General features: G+C 37.1%; 1 protein-coding gene across 1 annotated transcript; it reads left to right on the top strand.

Moving 5' to 3' along the window:
* The first annotated feature begins 2009 nt into the window (after positions 1 to 2009).
* mtx2 (metaxin 2) lies at positions 2010 to 7892 on the top strand. Its single transcript, XM_038299415.1, has 10 exons — positions 2010 to 2144; positions 3431 to 3478; positions 3563 to 3609; positions 5481 to 5553; positions 5625 to 5701; positions 5791 to 5883; positions 5959 to 5997; positions 6071 to 6196; positions 6649 to 6725; positions 7264 to 7892. Exons 1-10 carry the CDS (start codon positions 2105 to 2107, stop codon positions 7421 to 7423), a joined length of 780 nt encoding a protein of 259 aa, XP_038155343.1. The 5' UTR covers positions 2010 to 2104; the 3' UTR covers positions 7424 to 7892.
* Positions 7893 to 15301: the final 7409 nt, after the last annotated feature.

The raw sequence follows: 15301 nt of genomic DNA, 5'->3' as shown, positions 1-15301 counted from the left end.
TTTCTACTCCAGACTCAGTCCACTGCTTCTGCTGGTCCCCAAAGGTCTGGAATCTGCCCTCCTTCACAATCTTCCTCAGGGTTCGGTCATCCCTTCTCGTTTTGCAGCGTTTTCTACCACACTTTTTAATTCCCACAGACCTCCCACTGAGGTGCCTTGATGCAGCTCTCTGGGAACAGCCTATTCGTTCAGAAATATCTTTCTGTGTCATACCCTCTTGCTTGAGGGTGTCAATGATGGCCTTCTGGACAGCAGTCAGGTCGGCAGTCTTACCCATGATTTGGGTTTATAGATTAATTTGAGTGATTCCTGCTCAGCTGTCCAAAAGCAAATAAAAAATCTCATACCATAATCTTTTTTTTTCTGAATGAGGTATGCCTTTCATGCAACAATTTGAGCGCTGGGGGGAAAGTGGAACTAAACATCAGCGCACTTCTGTTTCTAGGGGACATTAAACGAAGGCGGAGGATTGAATGACTGCTGAAGATGGATGTTGAGGAGCCCACGAAGAAGAAACGTCGGAGGTGGAAGGCCGGAAAGATTGCATGTGGATGGTCGTTTGGTGCATGGCGCGTGTTTTGAAGCTGCTTATGGAGAAATGTCTTGGGCCGTGAGTAGTGAGGAAACAGGAAGCGATTCTTGTGGGATGGAAGAGGGAAATAGTGACAATGAAGGTTGGAAGATAGCAACATCAAAAAATGAGAAAAAGCGGAAAAAACAGAGATCAGTTCAAGGGGAATCTAGTTCAGAACAATCCAGTGATGATCATTCCATACATTCCACAGCACAACAAAATGAATTCAAAGTCATATTCAAAGTCGTTAATCAGGCAGACTCTTTTACAAATTGGAATCCGGTTCACTTAACAAAAACCATCAATAAACTTGTCGGAGAAGTCAGAGGTGCCAGAATTCTGTACAGTGGAGACCTGCTAATTATCTGCAGAGACAGCGCCCAGCAAGGCAAAGCAATACGGATCAACAAAATTGACGGGATAAGAGTTCAGTGCAGCTTAATGGAGAACAAAAAGTTCAGCAGGGGAGTCATTGGAGGAGTTCCTCTAAAAATTTCTGAAAAAGAGATTCTGGAAAACATAAGAGGTGCAAAAGTAAAAGAAGTAAAACGGTTAAAAACAACAAGAAACGGAGAAAGATCTGACAGTTTATCTGTGCTAATTAAATTCGAAGAAGAGCAATTACCAAGCAAAGTATTCATCGGTTACATAAGCTATAATGTCAAAATCTACAATCCTCCACCATTGAGATGTTTCAAATGCCAAAAATTCGGTCACATTGCAGCAGTTTGTAAAGGGAAACAGAGGTGTGGAAGGTGTGCAGGAGAACATGAGTACGGAAAATGTGGAAAAGAAGCTAAAATAAAATGCTGTAATTGTGGTGGAGAACATACTGCTGCCTATCGCGGCTGTGAAGCAAGCAAAAGGTCTGAGGAAATTAAAAAAATGAAATTTGAGCTCGGAATAACCTACGCTGAAGCTGCAAAAAGGATCCCATCTCAGTCAGAAAAACCCAAACCTACAGTTCAACACACAGCAAATTCCAAACCTCTAGAGAAATCTCTAAAAATTGATGAAGACTCACTTATTGTTAAAAAGACAAATTTTGTTCTTTTCATGGTAGAAGTTATTAATTGTACTGCACAGACAACAAAAAAAACGGAAAAAATCAAAATAATAGTGAAGGCTGCAGAAAAATATCTGGACATTAAAGATTTGAACTGGGAGATGGTTGGAAGTATGATGGGAGGACCGATGGGACCATCAGAAACTGGCAGAGTTAAGATGACCTAGAGTAAATTAAAATTATATGGGCAAATGTGATTTAGTATTATGTTGGTTTAAGTTACACAGGTTTTTTTTTTTTTTTTTTTTTTTTTTTTTTTGGGGGGGGTGAATCGTTTCCTGTTTTCTTGCTTTACTCCATATCAGTTGGTGGCGGTAATGCACAATTCACAAGTCTGCCAACCGCCATAAAATCCCATAAGAAGAAGAAGAATGACTGCTGAATACTTGTCCTTAGCCTGACATGAAGCATCACTGCGGTCATCTCAGATTCTAATTAAAACCTAACAGAGAGAATATTACAACATGTCTCTGGCGGCGGAGGCTTTCGTGTCGCAGATGGCAGGTAATGCGGTTAGTTAGTTCCTCATTAACGAACTGTTACCTCGAGCTAACTTTAGCCGGCTAGCTCCCCAAGGCTAACTGTAAGGTGTCCTCTAAATGCAAACACAGCGAGGAAATAAGTGGAAATCATAATGAAAATAAATATAGTGTGAACAATTGGTGAATAGACTGCTTCAGTTTGAAATCTGGAGCTTAAATAACAGCTGCCATTCAAAAAATAAAAATAATAATCAATTAAAAATTAACAAGTGTTAACGCCTTTAAAACAAGAGGTTGGTCTGTTTAATGATCTCCAACATTCAGGTAAACAAGGCATCAGCGGTGAGCCTATTAACAACCAGACAGTTTAATCCCAGGTTGAAAACAGGATGGATGTCAGGAAGAAAAATATAAAACAAGAGCTTTTTCTTTGCCTTTACAGGCACATAAAAAAACCCTGACTTCTATTTAATCAGCAATCGCTCATGTGTTTTTCCAGACTTTCAGCTTAGGATACAGTAAACATTTAATATTGTAGATCATTTTATTCTCACAGATAACAGACTTTAATATATGATCAGAAAAACTTTACCTGCAAAATTATTGAATTATCATTCTGCATGTAAAATATTCAAATAAAATCTAGTATTTGCTCTCTTATCAAGTTCATCTGTATTTTTAGCTTCACGTCAAACTTTAATGTTTCAGATGTTAAGACTCATTTTAGAATCAGAAAAAGGTAATCTGAGTGAATGCATTGATTACATTTTAAGGGGAAAGGAAGTTTAAATCAGGATTTATCCCACCATGACAGGGTTTTCACAATCACTGTGATGTGATACCTGAAGTTTATAGAGGGCTAAAATATATCATTAAGGACAAAAATGTGAATGAAATATATAAATGTATCATAATGACTCATTAAATAATTTATAATACAATTAAAACAATTAATAAATAATTGTTATGAATATAAATTTTCCATGCATAAAAAAGTATAGAAAAAGTAGAATATTTTTAGGGGGCTTCCAATCTATTGCATTATTTTTGGGGTTTCAGGCTGAAATGTTTGGGAACATGTTTGAACCAATCTTGTCCTATGTGAGAAGCAAATCTAACTTTTCACAGCTTCAGTTGCATCAAGCCGTTATTATAACTAGAAATCAATGTCTTATGTCTCTGTGAAGGAATTTTGATTAATCTTTTTTGTCACAATTTACGTAAATCCTTCTTATTAGACCTTTATGTTGTAGATCTTTGTAATTAGAAGTTGATCTGTTCTACCTCCTGTGTTTTTAACTCCAACAGCTGCAGAGCCGTGGCCTGAGAATGCCACCTTGTACCAACCTTTAAAGGGTAAGTTAGTAGGTTTGCAGAAAGGGAAAAAAAAAAGAAAGCAGTTCTCAGATGATTCTAAATGACGTATTTTCTCTGAAACAGATGACCAAATCCTACTCTCAGACCACGCCTCGTCTCTTGCCGTTCAGGTAAATTTGGATTTGGGGTTTTCTCCCCAGAACTTTTTAATAATAATTCCATCATACTGAATCCCACCTGTCCTCTAAGAGCTTGAATCACACTTAAGTTTAATCTCAATCAGAAAGTGGCAAACAGGGTTGCACCTATCAAATGATCAGCCTCGATCCTTATTCCTTATTTTGGGAGCTCACTGATTGGGTGATACTCCACTTCTATACCTCAAAATCGAGCATGCTTTCATAGAGTCATAGATGCTAGATAAATGCTAAATAAATAATGTCAGCAAAAGTAGCTTTCATTTAATGTGCTGATTATCCAGAAATCTAAAATAAAAAGTTTCAAAACATATGCAAACATCATTTTTAAATTACTACTGTATCCAGATATGGTATACTTCTCAGTACCACTATTTATGACAATTCTAGTATTGGCTCTATCTCTATATTTTCTAAGGTTTACAACCAGATTTTCGACAAATTCTAACCACATTTAAAAGTTAAAGCAGAAATATTCTGCCATGCTTTTACAAATACTTTTTCCAAATAAATTTTGTAGTTGTTACTTCGGCCTAGTTTTATTTTTTAATTTGTTTTTTAGTGCTTTATACACCTCTGTCCTGAATTGTTGGTTAATGCAAAAATGAGTATTTGTCAAAATCAGAATCGGCACCTCAGGCTTTTTTCAAGTCTGTTGATCAGTCAAAAACCAGGGTTCCTGCAGGTCCTTAAAAAGTCTTAAAAGGCATTGAATTCTTCAAAATAAAACTAAGGCCTTAATTGGTATTAAAATGTCTTAAATTAGTCTTTCGTAGGTCTTAATTTTTAAAACATAATAAATAGGATTATTTTTATTATGATTTATTTTTGTAATCTAAATAAAACATTAGAATTGACTTTTTTTTTTTTATTTAAAAAAATAATGGCTCGCTATTATTGGTTCCGTCCCAATAGCGGAACCAATAAAGCGTTGTTGCGGCCGGGACATTTGGGAGATGCGCCATTTACTTTTTGTCTGGAAAACATGAGCAAGTGTAAATGTAATGAAAATTGGCTCCAGCCAAGAGTTTTCTCCATGGCTAAAACCAGGGAACATACATGAGGCTCAGTGTATTTTGTGCAAGAAGTCATTCAAGCTCAGAATGATGGGAATTAAGGCAGTGGAGTCGCACATGCGAAGCACGAAACACAAAGCGTCAAAATGGAGTTACAGAGAAACAGCCGGTATTTCTCAGTTTAGTTCCACCCTTGTCTCTGCAACGCCTCCACTTATCACCAAATCAAACATACTAAGAAAACGATACACAGAAAAATAGCTGCAAAACAGACTTAGCACTGGTTATGTTGTGGCTTTAAAACTGATTTGTTTTGTTCCCTGCTAAAACAAAGTTTGTAAATTCAGTTAAATAATTGTTAAGTTATATCTGTCATTTGTTTGTTTTTAGCTTTCTTCCTGTTTGGAAACATTAGTGCAGTGGTTTATGTTATAATAAACCTTTGGGTTAAATTGTCGCAAGCTGGTTTTTCTTGTGTTTCTTGTGAATTTAGTCTTAAATTTTTATTTCAAGTGGCATTAAAAAGTCTTGAATTTAACTTGCCTTATGCTGTAAGAACCCTGAAAACACTTCAGTCCATGTGTCCGTAGTGGTAGATGATTTAGATATTTTATTTAGAAGGAAAATAGTGATTGAAGTTAGTCTTTTCTTTGGTAAATGGTAAATTCTTTAGGTCTATACCATCCAGTTGTTATGCTCCTTTAGCTTTATTTTGCTAAAATAATTCAACTCCACTTTCAACATTATGTCAGCAGAAACTTGTTGTAAGCCGGTTAAAGAAAATCAGCTTGTTTCAGTAGCGAACTGTTTCTCTGTCTCCCCCTGCAGGCCTACCTCAGGATGTGCGGTCTGCCGGTGCAGGTGGTCTGCAGACCAAACGCCGAATACATGTCGCCATCCGGTCAGTTGCAGGTTAAGCTAACCTTCTACACCAGCCACAGCATGCATTTCTGATGTTTGCTCTTTTCTCAGGAAAGATCCCCTTCATCCACGTGGGGAACCAGGTGGTATCGGAGCTGGGGCCCATTGTGCAGTTTACCAAAGCGAAGGTGGGAGGAACTCAGCTCCCAGTTATTTTACTGGTGGAAGGACATCGAGCCCCCCTGAGATGATGAAAACTGACATGTTTTCTCTCCAGGGTCACTCTTTGAGCGATGCGTTGGACGACGTCCAGCGCGCTGAGATGAAGGCGTACATGGAGCTGGTTTATAACATGCTGCTAAGTGCTGAGGTACAGAAACACCGACACGGTCAGAATCAGCCCACATGCAGACACTAACACAGCTTCTCCGTCTCTTCTTCACAGCTCTACATTCAGTGGTGCGACGACGCCACCGCGGCGGAGGTTGGTGTGTTCATGTCCTCAGATATCAAACAAGCAGCAGGCGTCTCTCTAAGACCGTCTCTACTTTATGCAGATCTCCCGGCCTCGATACAGCAGCCCGTACTCGTGGCCTCTGGGTAAAATTCTGGCTTATCAGAAGCAGTGGGAGGTGCGCAGGAAGATGAACGCCATCGGCTGGGGAGGAAAAACACTCGAACAGGTTGGTGTCGACCCAGCAACCTTAAGCTAACATCAGTCCCCTAAAAAAATTTAATTCGGATTGGAAGGTGAGCTCGTACACCGTCCAATCACCAGATTCACTTTGACTGGGCCGCTCTAAAGCATGAACTTGCCACTTTCTGATTATTTCAGTTGTTATGACTCCATATTTAGAGTCACTGTCCTGTTGGGGGGGGTTGAACATAAGCCTCTAACAGGCTCTCTCTAATCATTCTTAAGCTCCAGGGTTCCATTGGGCCTTAAAAATCCTTCAAAATGTTTGAATACATCTAAAAAATATGCAAAGGTTATACATTTTTCTTTAACTTCTAATCTGAATGAAAGTCATTGTGAACTTTCACTAACGTGAAAGGGTTAAAAAGGTATCAATACTCTTAATTAAAATCTGGATCAGGAGAGTTCCAGCTTTAATATTGAACGTGTTTGTTTCAGGTTTATGAAGATGTGAATCAGTGCTGCCAGGCTCTGTCTCAGAGGCTGGGAACTCAGCCGTACTTCTTCAACAAACAGTACGTATTCCATGGATTAGCTTCTTCTGCTTAAAGCTTCAATCATCAGATTACTGCCTGAAAAACACAGCAGTTGTCATTTGAGCACCATCTGGTGGATACATCTTGCCATTGCATCTTAGCCAATCCAGAAAAAAGCTTGTTCCAGCTGGTCTCTAAAACATACATTTATCAAAATCTGAGGAAACATTTATTTTCTTTTTTTTAAATTGATAAAACTGCTATTCTTAAATTAAATTCAGATGTATTACAAAAACAACAATAAAAACAAAACAAAAACCTAGTTAATATGAAAGGAGAACCAGGCAAAAAAAGATTCGTTTGAGATGTGTTCAAGGGACATAATGTCATCCATTAATTATCAAAGTGTTTCTGCTGAGAGGAGCACGTCACAGTGATGATGTCATGGCATTGTCTCAGCCTGTAGATAAAACATCTTCTGCCGCTCGTTTACTTGCTGCATTTTATGTCCGTCTCTGCTGAAGAGGAAGCATCCTCACTCCGCATGATACTGGATTTCTTTATTTTTGTGTTGCAGGGCTACCGAGTTGGACGCTCTGGTGTTCGGCCATCTTTTCACCATTCTCACCACCCGACTGACCAGCACTGAGCTGGCAGAGAGGGTGAAGAGCTACAACAACCTGCTGATGTTCTGCAGGCGCATCGAACAGACCTATTTTGAAGACAAAAAAGACTAAAAGACTAAAAAAAAAAAAAGCTGCTCTCTGTGTCATCTTGTACTTTCTGCATTTCCTTCTTTCATTCCCCACATTGTAGGACTGAAAAAGTATAAACTGATGTCTGTGCTGTTCGGTTCTCCTTTTTTTTTTTAGCTCCATGCTTTGTACATTTTTGCTCTTTTTTTGTTTGCGGTCAGCCACACACTTTGAAGAGCGGGTTTGGTTTTACAGCTGTGCAACATGAGCGACTTTCAGAGGGAAGAACTCCACTTGACCCCAGCTGCAGAAGGTCAAATGAGACGAGTTTGTTTTTCTTTCAAGGAGCGAATCACTCAGACCAGGAGCTGCTGTTGTATAAAATCCCAGGAACATATTGATGATGGAGATTTTTCCAGTTTATTTTTGCTTCTGTTGATTTGAAGTGCCTACATGAGACGTTCCACCCAGTGGTTTCATTTCCCCTCCAATAAAAAAAGCGCAGTTTGAACCTTGAAGCTTATTGATTTAATTACAGATTTAGTGCTGAAGTAAATAAACTGATGATTGATCAAACATTGAAAAACTAGTCAGCTAATTACGGTAGGTTGTTTCAATCGTTACTTAGATCAATGCTTCACTGGTTGTGAAACGGGTTCCTAAAGTGGGGGTGGGGAACCATGAGGGGTCGCCAGATGCTTTATGACAGACATTGTGATATTACCCCTGTATGTGGAGCCAAAATATATAATAAAATACATTGATGTAAATATCACATAAAATAATGTATCATGTAATAAATAGAGCTAACATTTATTCATTGAATATGTATTTAAATGAGTATATCATTAAAATGCAAAATTAAATAAAATTCCTAAAAATATAAATCATATTATGAAATGTCATTTATGAACATTGTTATTGGTAAATTGTCATTTGAAAACAAATACGGAAGTTTTAAATAAAACAGTGAAGTAATTCAATGTATTTTGAAGGGGGTCACATTGTTAACTTTGGGGCCAAAAAAACTATTGAAATATAAACAAAAATTACATTACTAAGTTTTTTAAATATATATTATATGTATATATATATATAATTATTATGTGTATCTGTATTTTTTTTTCAAACATGCCATTAATTTAGAATGTGCACATTTTTTTCTTTATTCCAAATGTTGAAAAATAATCTAAATCTAATAAAAAAAAAAAAAAATCAATAGATTAACCAAGTACTAAATGAATCAATGGTTGCAGCCCTACTCCTATGTTAGCAGCAGGGTGGGTCATTTGGGGGGGAGGATGTCTTCTGTAGAGGTCTGTCTTGCACCGGATCTGGAGAGGCCTCTGACTGAAGACAATTTGTTATTATTTAACAGTCTGATGAAGAAGATAATCACTGTTAACCATAATTCCGTAAAAATTCAAAACATATCCACTGGACTTGGTTTCCAAGATTTGAAGACATTTCGCCACCTCTCCAGGAAGCTTTCTCAATTCATGATGATGGCAAAACGTCTTCAAATCTTGGAAACCAAGTCCAGTGGATATTTTCTGAATTTTTACGGAATGACTATGACCTGGATGACTGAGAACCTTCATCAGCATGTTAACCACAATGTTCTTCACTTTATTAAGAATTCTTCTTTGAGAAATCACCTCTAGAGGAGTTCCTAGAACAAAGCTGGCCTTCTTTATTAGCTTGCTGAGCTTTTTTAAGCCATTTGCTCTGATGCTGTTACCCCAGCAGATGATGGAGGAAGAGATCCCACTCTCCATGACAGGATATATGAAGCATTTTACTGCAAACATCCAAGGACCTTAGCTTCCTTATGAAGTACACATGTATACAGTCAGCTCTGTCCCTTCTTGTAGTAGTTTCACAGTTTCGTCTCTAGTCTAATTTTCTGAAATCTACAATAATCTTGTTTTGTTGACATTCAGGATCAGATTATTGTTTCCACACCATGCCACAAAGGGATTCACTAGCTCTCTGCACTCAGTTTCTGGTCCATCTTTGATGCACCCAATGACTGCAGAGCCATCCCAGTATTCCTGCAGATAACAGGTCTTAGCCTGGTAATGGAAGGCAGAGGTGTGCAGAGTAACACTAACTTTTACCAATAACTTTAACTTAATTTAAAACATATTTATTTTTAATATATCTAAGAGATACTGCAATGGACTGGCGACCCGTCCAGGGTGTACCCCGCCTCTCGCCTGTAGACAGCTGGACATAGGCACAGCACCCCTCGTGACCCCACTTGGGATTAAGTGTGTAAAGAAAATAGATGGATGGATGGATCTATGAGATATTTAAAATCAGTGAGCCATGCAATCAATAGCACTGATTCAGCACAGCCTCAGATCCCTATAAATGCCACAGCTAACTAAACTTGCACTAATTTCTAGCCTATAGCAGATGTGAGATACCTTTGGTTTTATGCTGCCTTGCAGGAAGAAGGTTACAGGTTCAATTCCCAACCCGCTGGCTTTCTGCATGGAGTTTGCATGTTCTTCCTGTGCATGTTTGTGAATGGCTTCCTCCCACAGTCCAAAAACATTACTCAACTACAAGTAAAAGTTATCCGGTCAAACATCTACTCAAGTTGAAGTATTAATGTACTCACTTTTGAAAATACTTAAGTATTCAAAAACCCATGCATCTAAAAGTACATGGGTATTAAAAAATGCAAATAAAATTTTCTATCTGTAACTTTCAGTCTTATTTTCCAGTCTTCTTACAGAACCTTGTAACTTTCAGAAACCACTTGATTTATTGATGGATAGAACCACCCACTACAAATTCTACACTACATGTAAAGAACTTCAGCATAAAAATAAGATATTTTGATTAATTATTTATTATTTAAAAAGAAACCAAAAAGAAAACAGGAGATTCTTGATTCTCCTCACACTTTAACTATGGAATATACAGTAGGTTTAAGGTTGAATCTTAACCACAAAGAAAGAACAACTCTGCTTTGAGAACTCATCCTGCTGAACAACTTACAGTAGCCACATGACAATAAATTATGCCTTAATAAAATGTATAAGCTGCAAATAATACTTGCCCTGAGTGTCTCACGTTTGTGGAATGTCTTGCATAAGACATTGGTGTCCAAATTCAGTCCTAGGGGCTGCATTTTAAGAAAGTAAAACAGTAACAGTAGATGACAAAGTTACACTGAGCCAAAAGTAACAAATAACTAAAAAAACAGTACTAAAAAGTACAGTACTAAAAAACAGTATCTAAGTAGTTATCAAGTGAATGTACTTTATTACTTTCCCCCACTGTGTGAGTGTGCTTGTGTCTTGATGTCGCAGACTGGCAGCCTGACCAGGGTCCACTAACCTTTTGCCCATAGAGGATGGGTGGTGTTGGATCTAGAGTGGTAAAAATGGATTCCAAAACACAGAATTTAAGGCAGTGCAGAGTCTAAAAGTAATTTTTATAAGGATTGTATTCTTTTGTTTCCTGTGGGCAGCTAATGTTTACCTAACAGGACATGTGCGTGGATTCTTCCTGTGGTTGAATTGCAAATCATGCTGAATTAGGTCTTTTAGGCATAATGGCATGCCTAGAAATACTAATTTCAGGATGCATGGCTGGCTAACACTATTTTTGTCAGTGGGTGCAGACCATTTTGGAATCTACATGAAGCTTTAAGAATTGTATCGTTTTGATAAAGATCTTTAAAGCTAGAACAGAGCCCATCCTCTCCATCACTGATTGTCCACTATGGACATTATCAACAAGAACATAGGCTGTATATATAGTAAATTTCTGTTTTTTTATTGATTCTAATCCAGTTACCTCTGTGGTGTTCAGTCTGGAGTATTCTGACATAGTGTCTAGTTGATCAAAGCAGAAATACGTAATTTTGATGCTGGAGAAGTCAGCTAATATTATTCAGTATATCTTCATTTTCATGCCTGGTCTTTGAGTTTGAGAAACTCGGTGCTGGAAAGTTCTTTAAAGTTCCTGAATGTGGTGTGGTGTGGGAACCCTGTTTCTAGGCTTGAATAGACTCCTGCCTCCAGGGTCTCATACAAGCTCATTGGTAAGGGATGGGTCACCTCTGATCGACCCGGGGTCCACCAGGTTCACTGTCTGTTCTCGGCTGTCGTGCGGGTTTCCTGTGAGGTCGCGGTTTGACCCGTGAACTTCCAGGAGCCGTGACACGATGAGTGATGATCCAAGCTGAACCAAACGCTGCACAACTGGAGGTCAGCAGACGGGGAAACAAACAGACGCAGGAGGAGTTGACCTTCACAAGCATTTGGATTTTTCTTCAAGTAACAAATTAACAGGTGATTTGAATAAAATGTCATCAAATCAAGTTTTACTCAGAAACGGAAAACTTGGTCTCTTAATATCTATTCATATATTTTTTCCTTGGTAATATTGTTACGTTCTGTATAAAAAATGAAACTGGGACATTTTATGCAACAATTTTATGGTCAAATTTATACTTAAAACAATGTTTTTTTTCATGCTTAACAGGCAGGTTTTGAGGTATTTAAATAACAACTGAAGAACCAAACAATTTCAATGTAATCCTGTCACTTTAAACATAAAGGTATTCATTTTGTCTGTAGCAGTTAAGGAGGGTGGACTTCCTGTTATTTCCCAGAATGCTTAGTGGCGTGTTTTTATATCCTCTGACACCATTAGTGAGATGGAAATGTGTTACATCAATTGGCCTCTTGGACTTAACAAATTTTTATGTTCTACTGATCAACTTCAGAGCCAAAATTGATTCTTAATTACCAGACTGTTCTTACATTAGATTAGTTAATAAAAATAAGTTGTTCCTGTTAAAAAGGAGTTTTTCCTCTCTACTGTGGCTACAACCTTGCTTAGTTTGAGGGATTCCAGTCAATGCAATCAACTGGTTTTCCTTATATAGAAAACTTTGAATCTGACTGGATGATCTGATTAACTGTAAAGTGCCTTGAGATGATGTGTTGTGAATTGGCGCCATATAAATAAACTGAATTGAACTGAATTTGGTTGAAGTTATTAGATTAATATAAACAAATGCAAATATAAAATATTATAACTCTACAATGACATGTGTTGTGAATTAGTGCTATATGACTAAACTAAATTGAATTATAGCTAATTTCTGAACTATGTCGTTTAACTGCAACATTAACATGTCATATTCCATCAATCAAATACAGTTAATTGCCATAAAAATCATCCCTTATTAACATCCATTAAATTATGTTATACATTTTTAAGTCTACAATGCTGGATTTAGTGATCTTAATTATTTTCTCTTAAATATCATGTGAAAAGTAAAATACTCTGCATTTAATCAACTAAGTGTAGTGGAACCTGTTGACATAACTTTGTTCTCTCAATTCATGTTAATTTCTAGACATTTTCTTTTTAGAAACTCTCAGTTGAGTAACAATGATTTTGAACAACTAGTAGCTTCAGGCTAACTTCAGCTTATTAATGGTCTGCCTTGCATGTAGAGTTGTTATCTACCTACCTACCTACCTACCTACCTACCTACCTACCTACCTACCTACCTACCTACCTGCCTGCCTGCCTGCCTGCCTGCCTGCCTGCCTGCCTGCCTGCCTGCCTGCCTGCCTGCCTGCCTGCCTGCCTGCCTGCCTGCCTGCCTGCCTGCCTACCTACCTACCTATCTATCTATCTATCTATCTATCTATCTATCTATCTATCTATCTATCTATCTATCTATCTATCTATCTATCTATCTATCAAATAAGGAAAAACATATAATGTTTGAAAAATCTGAAGCATGGATTTTACTCCACAGGTTATTATGTGATCTAAGACATAAAACTAACACACGGTTTCCAAGGTAATAACATGAAGAATGGATCTATTTACATTTTTCTGTTTTTTTTGTTTTTTTTTTTTAAATGTCCCTCTGTCCAAAAAATGTAATTCAATCTCACGGAAGCTTTTAAGAACGGTATTTGTTAATATACTAAAATATTGGTTCTATAAACTTTTAACCAATATTATGAACATTTGTAAAGTGTCCAAAGAACCTCTTGTGGCTCTGGACCCCCATCCTGTGGACCCTTGCTCTAATCTCACAGCCATTTTTTTCTCTTTTCATTGCCACTTTCTTTTAAATTTGATCAAAGAAACTAATACTCTCTCCACTTTTTAACTTCCTTCTCATTGCAATTTGCAAGCATCAAGATTAGTAAAAATGAACCCAGTAATAATGCCAGTCTGTCACCATATGAAACTAGAAATTGTTTATCACATTCAAATACGTCAAGTTCATCTATTAGTGTTATCATTGTGCCACCAATTTTTATATTTATCACACAAACATTTATAATTCAGTTTATGTTAAATGGTAATTAATGTATAATTTGAAGCTTGTGAGAAGATGTTGGGCAAACAAAGAATTAATATTTTCAAGTATTTTATTTACATATAGATAAGTAGGGGATCTAAATGTACTAGCAAAACTGGATGATATCTGCTACCATTTTAGCTAAAACTAAACTTATCACTAACACGTTATAATAATAATGATAATAATAATAATAATAATAATAATAATAATAATAATAATAATGATAATAATAATGATAATAAAAAAAAGAAAAAAAGAAAAACAAGGTATGTCTCGGTGAATTAATAACTACAAACCTTAAAGGGTTAAACTAAATCCCGAAAACAGAGAACAGAATAAGAACAAAAAAATCTAAAAACAAAAACAACTTTTATATCCTAAACTATTGAGCAGTTCTGGGATCTGTTCCGCTTTTTCTCCAGAAGGGGGAGGTATCTGCAAACATTCCTCTTCTTACTGCTACTTTTTATCTGATGGATTTCTTGTTTTTTTTTTCGTTTTCTTATGTCTTCTTTGTCATGAAATGCGCAGGTAATATTCAGATTATGCCTAAAAATGGTAAAGCTGAGTTTTAAATAGCAGGGCCTCCTGTTTTTCCACAAACATTATTTCAGTTTTAATGATTTCCCTTTATTGTCCCACAATGGGGAAATTCTTTTTCTGCATTTTGACCCATCCCCTTGGGGAGCAGTGGGCTGCCATTGTTGGCGCCCGGGGAGTAACCTTCTCCGAGCACAAGCACACTGCTCTAACCACTAGGCCATCACTCCCCACATTAAACTGTTGCTTACTTTTTCCACAAATAATCAAATAGCAAAAAGTGCCTTAAATAAGATTTTAAAAGGATTTAAAGCCAAGTGAAGCTAAAAATTTTTTTTTATTTCATCTTAAATGCAAAATGTTTGTATAAATTTGATCAAAATTTAGGCAGAATTACCACACTAAATTGGTTTCTCTTTCAGCCATTGAGTCTTTATATCTCCAGTTAAAGCTACAGTGTGTAACTTTTAGCGACATCTAGCGGTCAGACTGCAGACTGCAGCAACATGAACATCCCCCCCCCACCGCTTCTCCCCCCCAACAGTACGGCGAGCGTTACGGGACAAAATGTCTTCCACGACGTCCGCATCACCTACCTTCTCAAGTGATGAGGTTTGTTTACATAGATAATTTTACAGATAGTATTTCATTAGTCTGTGTAGGTATAGATTTCATGTAGACTTAAGATAATAAATATACCCGTTATTTTTTCTACATTGTTGTGACGTTTTGGCGATCTCGCAAATGCTAGTTTGTTGGCTCTGGGCTGCCGTAGCGCAAAGATGTCTGCCTCCATGGCTGCGAGACCCGCTCCTATGTAATTATAAATAACGAATTCTAAGGCAACGCAAATATTAAGGTTAAGAGGCTGAGCTCGTAGTTGATGATAAATAACATAGTTATGTATAATATATTACATTTCTGACTGTATATCCCTGTAATTATTACACACTGTAGCTTTAAAGGCAATAGTCTCAGTAATTTACCTCCACATGTTTTCATTTTAATCCGACCTAAAT

The sequence above is a fragment of the Cyprinodon tularosa genome, unplaced genomic scaffold (genome assembly GCF_016077235.1).
Source record: "Cyprinodon tularosa strain WSP-4 unplaced genomic scaffold, ASM1607723v1 ctg428, whole genome shotgun sequence".
Taxonomy (NCBI): domain Eukaryota; kingdom Metazoa; phylum Chordata; class Actinopteri; order Cyprinodontiformes; family Cyprinodontidae; genus Cyprinodon; species Cyprinodon tularosa.
The sequence above is the reverse complement of the archived record's forward strand: the minus strand, read 5'-3'. Positions and strand labels throughout refer to the sequence as shown.

What these genes read in the sequence shown, in the direction of transcription:
- mtx2 (XM_038299415.1), top strand. Translation starts at nt 2,105, where the DNA reads ATGTCTCTGGCGGCGGAGGCTTTCGTGTCGCAGATGGCAG. An exon ending in CCTCGTCTCTTGCCGTTCAG is followed by an intron (nt 3,610 to 5,480) that starts GTAAATTTGGAT and finishes CTCCCCCTGCAG; the next exon opens with GCCTACCTCAGGATGTGCGG. An exon ending in CGAATACATGTCGCCATCCG is followed by an intron (nt 5,554 to 5,624) that starts GTCAGTTGCAGG and finishes CTCTTTTCTCAG; the next exon opens with GAAAGATCCCCTTCATCCAC.